Consider the following 14,493-nt stretch of genomic DNA (forward strand, 5'->3'; position numbering starts at 1 on the left):
TATTTCAGTAAAAATCTGCTAGGTCCTAGGGATTTTTTTTTTAATGAATAAATTAAAGACTCTAACCTTGAAAACATAATCTAATGGTTGAAACAATTAACCAACCATTGTGGTACATTGTAGCAAGAACGGTGATGGAAGTATTCACAAGGTGTTATGGGACAAGGAGATTAGAGACAGTTGGTTTCTACATTAGTAGAATTGAGGAAGATTTGATTCTAGATTTATGGGGGGACCACACCTGAACCACCAGAGTAATTAGCAGATAGCTTTCAATCCTCTCAGTGATATTTACTGCCATCAAAAGAGAATTCTTTTCAGAATTCAATGACTTTTAGTCACAGGGAAGAAGATTCAGCTTTGCTGATTTTCAAATAATTTCTCAGAGAAATACTCCCTTTGACCTCTATTATAATGCCATTTGGTCTCCTCAAGTTTTTAATCCTGAGTTACAGGTCCTAATCTTTCATTTAAAATCCCTTTTAATGAATTCCCGTCATGGCTCAGTGGTTAACGAATCCAACTAGGAACCATGAGGTTGCAGGTTCGATCCCTGGCCTTGCTCAGTGGGTTAAAGATCTGGTGTTGCCGTGAGCTGTGGTGTAGGTTGCAGATGCGGCTCGGATCCCGTGTGGCTGTGGCTGTGGTGTAGGCCGGCAGCTACAGCTCCAATTAAACCCCTAGCCTGGGAACCTCCATATGCTGCGGGTGCAGCCCTAGAAAAGACAAATAAATAAATAAATAAAATCCCCTTTAAGCAATTGAGGACTTTTAAGTAAAGAATAAAAAGGGTATCACTGGACTATAAGAAGTGAAAGGGAGGAGTTCTCTTGTGGTAAGGACCTGGCGTTGTCACTGTAGTGTCTTAGATTGCTGCTGTAGTGTCTTAGATTGCCATGGGTTCGAACCCTGGCTGCAGAAACGTCCACATGCCATGGGCATAGCCTAAAAAAAGAAACTAAAGGGGCAAAATTTGAGAAGGCAGAATAAACAGAGGACATGCAAAAAAAAGATCCTCAGGAAAAGCAACCATATTGCTTAATATTCAGTTTCTTCTCTTTCTTTTGATAGATATCAGTCTTACATCGCTACCTTGTGCAAATGAAGCCTTCAGATTTGTTGAAGAAAATGGTCCGGAAGAAAAGGAATGAACAACCAAATGGCACTATTGATGATAGTCTTCATTTGGAACTTGAAAAGCAGGTATCATGGCTAGATCATTTCCAAGGAGTGTATATGAGCATAACTAATGACAACTTCCTATCCATAGATATTTCTGTAATTAAAGATACACCCTACCAAACATAATTATATAGTGAATGGTATTTTTATTTATTGCTGTCATGAAATTCTTCAGTTAACTTGAGAATTGAGGTAAAAGAACAGTTGTTGGTAATTTAATAGTGGGAATATCTTTTGTAGCCCTTTACTAGGGCATTTGTGAAGTGGTAAAAGGAATGCACTTGAGTTAGACATCAGGAATCCTCAGTTAAATGCTTGGCTTTTTCTTATCAGTTCAGTTAACTTCAGCAAATTGTTAATCCTTCCTAGGCAACTTTTCTAACGTGTGAAAAGATGACATGTATAATAACTAATTTGGGTGTTCATTTTATTCATTTTTCTACCAGGCATATTACCTGACCTATATTCTTCTTCATTTAGTCGGCGAAGTTAGTTGTTCTCATTCTTTTTCTTCTGGACAACGGGTAGGTATTTTTTAGTGGTTTTTGTTTTTAATAAATATCACTATTGATGGAACAAGTGAACATTCTTTTTATAGGAGAAAACTTAATAACTTTTATCTAGTTAACTTTGGATTCACTATAGAAATCCCAGCGTGCTCTGAAAAGAGAAGTAATAGTGACCTTGCAGCCATGTCATTGACAAGAATTACTTGTCCACAAATGTTAGTTCTGTGTATTGGAGTGGAACTTAGCTGTCATAACTTGGCAACATGTAATATATTAATAAGATATCAGGATCACCAAATACCAAATAGGCTAGCTCTTAGCTGGTCTCTTCCCATTTCTGTTCCTACTCCACTTGTTTTTCCTTTGCAAATAATGTTCGCCTTCAAAATTAAACTGATGGTAAATCAGGCTACTTCAGATAAGCATTTCTAAATTCTCTCTCCATTTATTTTTGAATTATTTTATTCTTTCTGTACTACCGTTCTCCTTTTAATTCTTCATGTTTCACACCTTAGGCAATCCAGCCCCTATTTAAACTTTATAGGCATGATCAAAAAGACACAAGACTGATTCATGTGTTTGTATAAACACTATTGTACATAGAACTGTGTTTTCCCTCCTGATTGGAAGCTAATATAATCATCTGTAGTGTTCTTACATATGGTCTTTACTTTTTTAAATTATTTTTTCCTGATTAGAAGACAATCAATGATTATTTCTTTAAAATTCAATTATTATAAAACCGTATAAGCTAGAAAGTGAGATTCTGTAATCTGGTGCCCTCCTTTAAATTTCTCCATAATTTATGCACATACTAACGTAATTATTTTCACAGAAATGGAGTCATACTATTCATATTATTTGTAACTTATCCTTTTTGCCCCACTTTAAATTATTAGCACTTCTGTTTAATAACTATAGTATTTCAAAATCTCAGAGTTCCTGTTGTGGCTCAGTGGTAACAAACGCGACTAGTATTGATGAGGATGCGGGTTCAATCCCTAGCCTTGCTCAGTGGGTTAAGAATGCGGCATTGCTATGAGCTGTGGTGTAGGTCCCAGATACGGCTGGGATCTGGTGTTGCTGTGGCATAGGCCAACAGCTGTAGCTCTGATTCAGCCCCTAGCATAGGAATATCCATATGCCACAGGTGTGGCTCTAAAAAAACAAACAGAAAAAACTTTATTGAAGAACATTACATTTTTTTTGTGATGACACAGAGTGCTAACATGAACCTATGGAAGTAGTATCTCTATAGAGTAAATTCCTAGAAGTAGAAATGCTATATCAAAGGTCATAAATTTTTCAAATTTATTTTAAAGTGGTTGTTATCACATTTCACCACGAAAAATGTCCATTTACATTCTCACTTGAGCATTTTCAACCTTTGTTTTATATATGTATATGTATATTGTGTGTATATTTATATACACACACACACACACATACACATATATGAGAGACTATGTTGGACTTATCCTTCTAAAACTTAGAAGACAATTTTTCAGGGAACTACTGTTAAACCTTGTTTTGTTCATAGAGATAGGTTAGCTGTTACTTAAATATTTCATTAGAGAATGTGTTAACAGAAATTTGGGGGCACTACATCACAGTCTGAACTCTAGGGTTAATTTTTATTAATGTACAGCCTTTATTTTTGTGTGTTTTTTTGCATTAACTAGCAATAAACCATAATAGTCTTTACTGTTATGGCAGTTACTACTTTTTTACTGATATGACTGCTATTACGTTGGATGGTTAACATCAGAAATTGCTAAGGTATATTTTTTAAATGATTTTTAGTTGTTCTAGCTACATAATCTCTTCTTTGTAAATCTGTAATGCTTCAGAGTTATTCTCATCCCTTGCATTTGTTTTACACAGAAGCACTTTGTGCTCCTCTGTGGGGCTTTGGAAAAGCATGTTAAGTGTGATATTAGGGAAGATGCAAGACTGTTTTATAGAACTAAGGTAAGTATGCATTTTTCTTATTGTTAGGTTTTTTGTTTATTTGTTTAACCCTGGTTTCATTAATATTTGAGCAAGAAAAGCATAAGCCTCTTTAAAAAAGAGCATGTAAGATTAGAGCTATGACTTTCCTTTAATAACAGATTAGTTTCTACTAAGTACTTCTAGCTAGGTTGAAAGGGAAAGGGAAAAAAAAATCTCAAAACAAATATATTTTTCACTTTCTGTCCTAAAACTCCTGATACTAAATAGAAAACTTCCAGTACTAATGAAACTCCTCAGTTTTTTTCTAATTGCACAAATGAAGACTTTTATACTTGTTAGCTTCAAGAATTAAAACATTGTATAAATAAATAAACTTTGTAACAGTTTATAACAGTAGCTATACAATCTTGTGATGGTATAAATTTGTTTCATTCTTCAAAAAGAAATAGGTTTTCTGTTATTCTTTGTTCCATTAGAGAATGTTTTAGAGGAAGGACTCTTCAAATCTGAGTCTTACATTACCCACTCTGAGCTCTAGGATGGAAATGATTCAACAGTAAGCTTGATAATAAGCTTTTTTTTCGTAAAGGTTTAGTATATTCAAGGACAAGTTGATAGAAAAGATGAATATATGAGTATGGAGTTAGGAAAGCAACTTTAGTATTAATAAAACAATTTTATGATTTTTCTTGAGATAACAGGTTTCTCTGATTTTTTTTTTCTAAATCATCTTTTAACTTTTGCAATGTAAAGCTGATTCTTCCTTGCCATTTTTGTTTAGATAGTTATTGAATGTGAAGTTTCAGCTTTGTAACTTTCTAGTTTACATTAATTAGCTGTAAAGGTTGGTCATTTCATCAATGCCCATTTGGATTTCGTATCTATATTTATCTAATAGGTTTAAGTTAAATACAAAAATGAGCCACTAATGAAATTGTATCAGATTGCAGATTTTCAAATACATGTAGGGGATAGCTCTTTGCCTTAGAGTGGAAACCATAGTTTCAGAAGCACATTCTTTTGAACATTGTCTAGAGTTACTGGCCCGTAGAACTTGGTAGTAGTGGCTACTGCTGACAGACATGTTCAGAAGGACCACCCAAGGTTTTTGTTTCTTAAAGCCAAGGAACAGGCGTAGACTGGTGCCAAGGCTCCCCTTACTTAAAGTGGAGAATGACACAGAGGTCTATGGAAATTGCTTCAGAGGATGGTCCTGCTGAAATAAATAAATCGTGTGCCTCTCCACAAGCCTCTAGGAGAAAAGATGATGATTGTTTTGAAGAAACTGAGTCTGCTGAACTCTAAATGGAGAAAACTGACCTTTCAGTTTATTTTATAAACTTAAAGCAGCTATGTAATTGCTGACTCATTTAAAACATTTTGTCAATAAGTTATGTCTAAGAACCAACTGAAACTCTCTAGGGTGGTAGTAAGTTGACTTTCACATAAAGACTAGCTAACCCTCCAAATGGAGGAATAGATCAGGTGTTTAAAGAGGATTGGCGTTCCCATCGTAGCTCAGTGGTTGGCGAATCTGATTAGGAACTGTGAGGGTGCAGGTTCAAACCCTGGCCTTGCTCGGTGGGTTGGGGATCCGGCGTTGCCGTGAGCTGTGGTGTAGGTCACAGACGTGGCTCAGATCTTGAGTTGCTGTGGCTGTGGTGTAGGCTGGCAGCTGCAGCTCCGATTAGACCCCTGGCCTGGGAACCTCCATATGCCACGGGTGAGGCCCTAGAAAAGACAGAAAGGTAAAAAAATTAAAATAAAAAAATAAAGAGGATTGATAATACAGTCCACCTTTGAACAACACTATGTTTTTTTCTTTCTCTTTCCCCCCTTTTTTGGCCACCCCACGACATAGGAATTCCCAGTCTAGGGATCAGATCCGAGCAGCAATCTTGACCTAAGCCACAGCCACAGAAACACCAGACCCTTGGAGTTCCCATCGTGGCACAGCAGAGACTAGGAACCATGAGGTTGCGGGTTCGATCCCTGGCCTTGCTCATTGGGTTAAGGATCCGGCGTTGCCTTGAGCTGTGGTGCAGGTTGCAGACGCGGCTCAGATCCCTCGTTGCTGTGGCTGCGGTGTAGGCCAGCAGCTGTAGCTCCAATTAGACCCCTAGCCTGGGAACCTCCATATGCCGCGGGTGTGGCCCTAAAAAGACAAAAGACCAAAAAAAAAAAAAAAAAAAAAACCACCAGTTCCTTAATCCACCTTAACCCACCGTTGTGGCCCTGGGATCAAACCTGCGTCCCAGTGCTCCCAAGACACCACTCATCCCATTGTGCCACAGCAGGAGCTCCTGAACAACACAATTTCGAGTTCTGATTATATCCAGACTGCTTCAGCTTCCTGTCCTTAAGTGAGTCATGTATCACTTCCTTTGTTTTTGAGGCAGATAGAGCAATGTGAGGATTTTCTACTGTGCAGGGGGCTTGGCACCACTAACCACCACATTGTTCAAGAGTCAGCTGTACTTCAAAAAAAAAAAGGAGTTACCCGTCGTGGCGCAGTAGTTAACGAATATAAGAACCGTGAGGTTGCGGGTTTGATCCCTGGCCTTGCTCAGCTGGTTAAGGATCCGGCGTTGCCGTGAGCTGTAGTGTAGGTTGCAGATTCGGCTCGGATCCCGTGTTGCTGTGGTTCTGGTGTAGGCCGGTGGCTATAGCTCCGATTCGACCCCTAGCCTGGGAATCTCCATATGCTGCCGGAGTGGCCCAACAAATGGCAAAAAGACAAAAAAAAAAAAAAAAAAAAAAAGTCAGCTGTACTTTCAAAAACCTAGGGAAATTTAACAGTGAATTTTGGATGTATAAATGTCTTCAAGACAGGGAATATGTTTTTCAGGATGATTTTCAGTAACTAATGGGAAAGTGGAGGTCCTAAGCATTCAGTATTTAGATCTGGTGATGAAGAAAGGTCTTAGTAATCACTATGACTTGAAGGCCCCTCCAGAAGTTGAATAGTTTCTTTTTCTTGACAAAAATTAAAATGAGTTGTTAGGTGTGGGTTTGTCACAGCTATCAGGTCTTTTGTATCAAGCATTAAATTGATTTTATTTGAGAATGGTTTGATCTGATCCCTTTTCCCCTTCTTGATATTTTTAAGGTAAAAGACTTGGTTGCCAGAATACATGGAAAATGGCAGGAAATAATCCAGAATTGCCGGCCTACACAGGTGTCATTTTATTAAACAGTTTTATTTATTCTTAATAGTTTTGCTAAATGTTATTTCTTCATACTCTTTGGCTTGTTTTGTTTTGTTTTGTTTTTGTCTTTGTGTGTTTTCTAGAGCCGCACCTGCAGCATATGGAGGTTTCCAGGCTAGGGGTCTAATCAGAGCTGTAGCCACCAGCCTACGCCAGAGCCACAGCAACTCAGGATCCAAGCTGAGTCTGCGACCTACTACACAGCTCACAGCAATGCCGGATCGTTAACCCACTGAGCAAGGCCAGGGATCAAACCCGCAACCTCATGGTTCCTAGTCGGATTTGTTAACCACTGAGCCACCGTGAGAACTCTTCATACTCTTTGAAAAAAGCATGACAGCACTTGTTTCTAGGTATCTTAATATAAACTGGAAATTCCAGTATAATACTTTATGTTTTTAAATTTTTGTTTGCTATTACACTCACTAATTTATTTCCAAATGTGGTTGATTCCATTTTAAAATGTTACATTGCATCAAATGGAGGTTATTTCATGCAAAGCATTTTTCTAATATCTTTATTCAGATAAAATTCACATACATTTCACCTAAAGTGTACGGTAGTTTTTAGTATAGGCACAGTTGTGCCATCATCACCAGTCTTAACTTTAGAACAGTTTGTCACTCCACAAAGAAATCCTATACCTGTTAGCAGTGAGTCCTCATTCCCCAACTACCTGCAATCCTATCCCCACTCCCCTCAAGCCCTAGGCAACCACTAATCCACTTTCTTTCTGTATAGATTTGCCTCTTCTGGATATTTCATACAAATGGAATTATATATGATATAGTCTTTTATGATTGGCTTCTTTTACATATTATAAAGTTAATCTGTGTTATAGCATGTTGTATGTCCTTTCTCTTGCCAAATAATATTCCATTGTATGGATATATCACATTTTATATATCTATTTATTAGATGGACATTTGTGTTGTTTCCACTCCCTGGCTGTTATGAATAATGCTTATATGAACATTTATGTACAGGTTTTGGTATGAATATGTTTTCAGATGAAAACATTTTGGGCATATATCTGGGAGGAGGATTGTTGGGTCATATGGTAATTCAGTTTTAAATGTTTTAAGGAACTGCCAGACTATTTTCCAGAGTGGCTGCACTGTTTTATATTCTCACCACCAGAATGTTTGAAGTTTTTAATTGCTCCATATTCTTTTTTTGTCTTTCTGCCTTTTCTAGGTCTGTTCCCTTGGCATATGGAGGTTCCCAGGCTAGGGGGTCTAATCGGAGCTGTAACCACCGGCCTACACCAGAACCACAGCAACGCCAGATCCAAGCTGGGTCTGCAACCCATACCACAGTTCACGGAAACGCCGGATCCCCGCAAGGCCAGGGATCTGAGCCACGACGGGCACTCCAAATTGCTCCATAGTCTTGCCAACACTTATTATCTGTCTTTTCAAATACAGCCATAGGTAGGGGGTTAGATATGGAATGTCATTGTGATTTTGCTTTTTAGGATCGCCCTTTCAGCATATGGAGGTTCCAGGCTAGGGGTTAGATTAGAGCTGCAGCTGCTGGCCTACACCACAGCCACAGCAACGTGGGATCTGAGCCAAGTCTCCAACCTACACCACAGCTCATGGCAACACCAGATTCTTAACCCACTGAGCAAGGCCAGGGATTGAACCTCCGTCCTCATGGATGCTAGTCAGATTGGTTAACCACTGAGCCACAAGGGCAACTCCTGTCATTGTGATTTTTTTTTTTAGTACTCAATGAATGTATTACATTTATAGTTGTACAATGATCATCACAACCCAATTTTATAACATTTCCATCCCAAACCCCCAACATTCCCCCACCCCCCAGCCTCTCTCCTTTGGAAACTGTAAGTTTTTCAAAGTCTATGAGTCAGTATCTGTTCTGCAAAGAAGTTCATTGTGTCCTTTTTTCAGATTCCACATATAAGTGATAGCATTTGATGTTGGTGTCTCATTGTCTGACTGACTTCACTTAGCATGATAATTTCTAGGTCTATCCATGTTGCCACAAATGCCATTGTCTGTCATTGTGATTTTAATGTGCATTTCCCTAATGACTAATGATGTTAAGAGTCTTTCTTTTTTTTTTTTAAGGGTTACACTCACGGCATATGGAAGTTCCCAGGCCAGGGATGGAATCAGAGCTGTAGCTGCTGGCCTGCGCCACAGCCATAGCAACAGCAGATCCGAGGCGCAACTGACCTACACCACAGGTCACAGCAACACCGGATCCTTAAAGTGTTACGGATTAAACGTGCTTCTTCATGGGTACTTGTCGGGTTCGTTACATCTTAGCCACAGTGGGAACTCCTCTTGCCCATCTTAAATTTTTTTTTTTTCTTTTAGGAATTATAAGAATTTTCCTTATGTTCTAAATATGTCTCTCATTAGGTATATAATTTGCAAATACTTCCTCCCATTCAGTGTGTTGTCTTTTCATTGTTTTGATGATATTATTCATAGAACAGAATTTTTCATTGTGACGAAGTCCAGCTTTATCTATTTTTTTGTTCTTTTGTCACTTAGGGTTTTGGTGCTATATCTAACGGGAATTATTTAAACACTTGTTAATTAAATTTGCCATCTTGCTTATTTACAGATCAACTACCATAGATTGTCTAAAATGCTTCTCCAGATTTCCCTGGTGGTTCAGTGGGTTAAAGATCCAGCACTGTCACTGCTGTGGCTCAGGTCGCTGCTGTGGTATATGTTTGATCCCTGGCCTAGGAACGTCTGCATGCTGTGGATGTAGCCAAAACGAAAAAAAAAAAAAAAAAAAAAACAACGCTTCTCAATTTTAACATACATAGGCTTCAACTAGGAACTTGTCGAAATGCAGGTTTTGGTTTCTTAGATCTGGATATTCTACATTTCTAACAGGTTCTCCGATTGATGCCAGTGCTACTGGCTCAGGGACCACATTTTGATTAGATAGGGACTAAAAGTTGTTTGATTTTATATCAAAGTAATAGGAACACTGAAGATTAGTTAGGAAAAATAGTCTCACTGTTTTATAACATGTTGACTCTTTTGCTCTTGGTGTTCTTCATAAGATATTCATGCCCTGGCGTTCTCTTGTGCCTCAGTGCAGGTTAAGGATTCCACGTTGTCACTGCATCAGCTTGAGTTGCTGCCATAGTGCGGGTTTGATCCCTGGCCAGGGAATTTGTGCATGCTGTGGATGCAGCCAAAAAAAAGTTACTCATGCCCTTTTAGAGAAGGCTTTGAGAAATCTTAAGCTGGTGTTTCGTTGTTCTTATTTTAGTTTCTAACCTCTATAGACCTTTTTTTTAGGCTGGCCATCTTTGCTGATGTGAACATTAAAACAGAATTTAATACTAAAACTTTATATATTGATCAGCTTAACATTTTACTTAATCTTTTTGAATATATCCCTCTACCTGTGTGTGTTGGTGAGGAAAACATAAGTACTTTTTAAAAATTGTTATAAAATGTGAAACTTGACTCTTTGATTACCATAAATTTTCAGAGAAATGTACAATATCAAGATTACTTTCATTATCAAAGCCTATTGATGATCACTGGTTTTATAAGGATTAATTCATAGTCTGATTTTCCTATATCCTGTTTTTTTCCCCCTTCCTTTTTCTAGGGGCAGCTCCATGACTTCTGGGAACCAGATTCTTAACAGGAGTTGCAGCAGCAAAATTATGAACCAAGAGAAATTCAATAAGAGCCTTTCCTAAAGGAGTAGAAAAGATTACTGCAACATCTAGTGGAAGGCTAAGAAAATGTGCTACTTGAATGTATAGTATGAAGCTGGTAATGAAGAAATTGTCATTTCTGAAGCAGATATGAGATGTGATCTGCTTAATTAAGACAACTGGCCTTTTAAAAGAGCAGAATCCCTAAGAGGGGAGGATAGAATCATCTAATAGCTGCATGTCTAACCTTCCCCTTTTAACTCTCATTAAATCGTAGGCCAGTTATCTTTTTTTTGGGGGGGGGGGGCGGGGGGTATTCGCAGCACTTGGATAATCACAGGAAATATGTAAGAAAGGGTTTGAACCAACTTGAGAAGCTGGACATGGAAACCAAAATCAAGTGTCAGTTTGGTTTAATTTTCCTGTTCGTTATTTTATGACTCAAAGGGAAAGCTTAAAACCGAGTTTAGTAGCAGAAAGGGTAAATCTCTTCTATAAGTCCTATAAACCACTGGGAGGTTTCAGTCCATGCAGTTTTTTTCGATATTCAAGGTTTAGAAATATATTAGGTTTTAAAAATACGTTTAAACAAACAGTTGCAAAACAGAAATTTGGTGTATTGTCAGATCACCTTAAGGGGAAGAGGTTAAGCTCTAAAATGGTGGCTCTGTTTTTATTCCAAAACATATATATGCAGTTTGTTTTGGATTTAAGTGCATATATGTATATATATTTTTGAAATACTGGCTAAATCTTAGAACTCTGGCCCTTGGTAGCCATATTACAGAAGTCTATATTGTAAAAGCTTAAAGATCTGGACAAGTTTCCAAAAATCGTACTTTCATGAGTATATAACCTTGGCAGAGACCCGAATGGTGTTTATTCTTTGCTACACTACGCACGCGTGTGTATGTGTGTGTGTGTGTGCGGGTGTGTGCTTGTTTTTTAAATTTGTTGCACTTGAAAACCACAGCTGCTCTAAATTCCTAAACACTGGAAAGCCATCCTTTGGTTTATATAGTAGAGGGTTAGTAGAAGCGCACATGCTGGTCTTAGGCCCAGGGCCCTCTGAAGCCTTTGGGAATAATAGATGTTTACTAGGTAACTGAAAAATTCTTTTGTTGACTGAGTGTCCCTTTTAGGAGGATTTGTTTCTTGAAGGATAAGGCCAGCTTTGTTTTTCTTTCTTTCGACATTGACTTAGATGACACTGCTCTCCTGAGCACTCTACTGCCTCCAGTGGTGGGAGGAAAGATGATGGAGGGGAAGGGAATTGGACTTTATGGTATGAGAGGGGAGGAAATTAATTTTGAAAAGTAGTTTTCTACCTCTAAACTGAGGCTTAGGAGTAAAAAGCATTGTATCCTAAATTTATCATTTAAAATAGTATCAGTAATTTTCGAGCCCATGTCAGGCATTGAGCAGTTAGAGATTTTATAGGGAAGACTAAGTTAATCCAGTTCCCAAGAACCCCAGCTGAATGAGGCTTCAAGAGTCAGACCAACAAAAGTTTTATTCTGTGTTTACTGGTAAGAATATTATCTTGATACTACCTCTCAAGGGTATTATTAGAAAATGCCACTTATGGTTAACGAGATAGATACAAATAGTTATATTTGACAGAAGCTTGAAACTCTGGCATCTATCTGCCCAACAATGGGGGCTTTCACTCGCTGTAATTTAATACTTTGTAGATACATTATTTGTGTGTAATTTTATAAGTGTTCATATTTTTCTCATTTTGCATTGTGTAAAGTGTACAATATCTCAAAGTATAAAATACTGCTTATATTGCTTGTAATTACAGTGTGTAAATATTTTCTAATCGTGTACATTGACGGGGGGACAAGTGGGATATTCAGGTTTTTTTTTTTAAGTGACCCTTTTGTATTGCAGTTTCAACAGATAACTGCCCATCAAATTTAAAACCACTTTGATACATTTTTATTTAGCAGTTCCAATAAGAAAAGTCTATTTTTAATTGTCTTTCTCCATTATAGGAAAATACTTCATCTGTCCCTTTAAAATAAATGGCCAAACATCAGTTTGGACCCTTTTTATTTATGACTGTGGTAGATGTCTTTAGTCTCCAGGTCATATTCCAGCCAGTATTTGCATTGGGGTTCTCATAAAATTTTGTGATTCTCCTTAGCACAAATAGTCATGATTTTTCTCCCAAATCAAGTATTCTCCTTCTCCCTCTTGAGTCCCCATGCTTTCTCTCCCTCTTGCTGCTGTTGCCCAGGAAATGGGATGGTAGTGCGGGAGAATATGTTCATTGCACAGAGAATGTCAGGCCACTTTTTGGACTTGGCAAACAAAGCTTGCCTTGAGTGGTGGTGTGTTTGGCAGTATTTCTGTGCCAAAAATCACTTTGTCTAATTTTCTGGATATGTATGTCAAACTTATTACCCTTATAGCAAGCTGAAAATTAAGGTACTTGTGTTTATGCTTTTGTGTAACTGTTTGCCTTTTCTAAACTGTTCTTCTTGTTATCCTAAAATATAATTCTGTTGGTTATATCATGTTAAGTGAAGAGGCTCTCCGTGCACAAAACACGTCTATGTAGCAGTAAGGCAACAGCATTTGTACATTTTCTGTCTGTCTCCCGATGGCAGTGGTGCCTTTGTCACCTTTTGGAAGGTTGACATTTTGGTTTTGTTTTGAAGGACAAGTACTATCTTGCTTTTGACTTCACAGAAATCTCCCCAGATGTAAAAGATAGAAAATGGCGTGTTGTCATCCAGGTTTAGTTGGAGCATTTGCATTTTCCTCTTTGTCAAAACATGTGTAGGTTGGTGGGGATTGGCCAGTAATAATGTGTGGAGTCTTTAAACAAGAGTAATTGTGAAATTTTTTTAAAAAAAAGTAAAACTGAAGAGACGACCCATTAACAAATGACCTAGTTGGAGAATTAGGGGAAGACTGTCTTGGTTTGTCTTAAGAAAGCAAGCTTAGGCTGCAGGCGACTGGGCATGTAGAGCATGAGCCGAGATTAGTTCTTACTCATTAACGGTGCTGCGGCACCTCCTTACCTGTGCATTTGTTTTCTCTGGGCAGTCATGTCAGCCAGTTAATCCACCAGCTTTTAGGAAGTTTACAAGTAAATGCAGATTTTCTTTTTCTTTCCTTTTTTTTTTTTTAAGATTTTATACTACATCTTGTTTAAAGTCCTATGAATGTATGTGCCTGTTATTAAAACGGCTTTTTCTCAGTTTGAACATGTGTTTGAATATTTGTTTGGGAGTAGCATTGTTTAAGTATCTGGAACATCCTGTTTCTTCCCCTGCCTCACCTAGTTTTTATACTGATACCTTCCTTTCTTCCTCTTGCATTGGATTCTCCAATAGTTTTTTTAGCTTGATGTTTCCTTTTTCTGGAACACATGAAGCCGTAGGTGTACACAGTTCACTTTTATAGAACCCAATTCATAATTTGCTCTATACTTTGCAGTCAGAAATTCAAGTAATCTCATTCTCACATTACCTCATTCACTATGTCCATTCAGCAACTGTATGCTAAACACTCTAGGATTCAGTGGTGAACATCACACACAACCCTCACGAATCGGACCTTCTGAAATCCAGGTGAAAATATTTTCTGTTATTAGGCAAAGAGGACTGGAAAGAATACCTTTGGCCTGTCTCCATTATTCTACAGCTCAGGACAAAGAAAGGGGAAACCATGCAGAGGCAGAGCTCTGGACAAAGAAAGGGAAAACAAGGCAGAACTCAGGACCACCTCCAGCCTGCCAAGCAGAAGATAACGGCTCTGGATCCGCCAGCTGAGAGGAGACATAGGTTGATACCTCCTCACAGGAGATACTGTTCTCATGAGCTCATAGAAGGGGTAGGAATGGTTGCCAGAGGCCTCGGGTTCCAGAACCATGCCAGTATTTCTCCCTTCTGACTGGCTGGCTAGGAGGAGACTGCCTGCCTGTGAGCCCTTTTCTGCAACTGTGGGATAGAGGAGT

At 38.3% G+C, this 14,493-nt stretch overlaps 1 protein-coding gene across 4 annotated transcripts in view; it reads left to right on the forward strand.

The window, feature by feature from the left end:
* Positions 1-13,741, forward strand: part of LOC110256637 (SMC5-SMC6 complex localization factor protein 2) — a 52,529-nt gene extending 38,788 nt beyond the window's left edge. For all 4 annotated transcript variants that reach the window (XM_021072666.1, XM_021072665.1, XM_021072667.1 and 1 more), the window contains 5 exons: positions 1,072-1,203; positions 1,629-1,706; positions 3,576-3,662; positions 6,754-6,822; positions 10,469-13,741. In XM_021072666.1, coding sequence (XP_020928325.1) covers positions 1,072-1,203; positions 1,629-1,706; positions 3,576-3,662; positions 6,754-6,822; positions 10,469-10,504 — 402 coding nt within the window. In that variant the 3' untranslated portion in view covers positions 10,505-13,741. The remainder of the gene's footprint in view (positions 1-1,071; positions 1,204-1,628; positions 1,707-3,575; positions 3,663-6,753; positions 6,823-10,468) is intronic.

This window comes from Sus scrofa, chromosome 14, assembly GCF_000003025.6.
Source record: "Sus scrofa isolate TJ Tabasco breed Duroc chromosome 14, Sscrofa11.1, whole genome shotgun sequence".
Lineage (NCBI taxonomy): Eukaryota > Metazoa > Chordata > Mammalia > Artiodactyla > Suidae > Sus > Sus scrofa.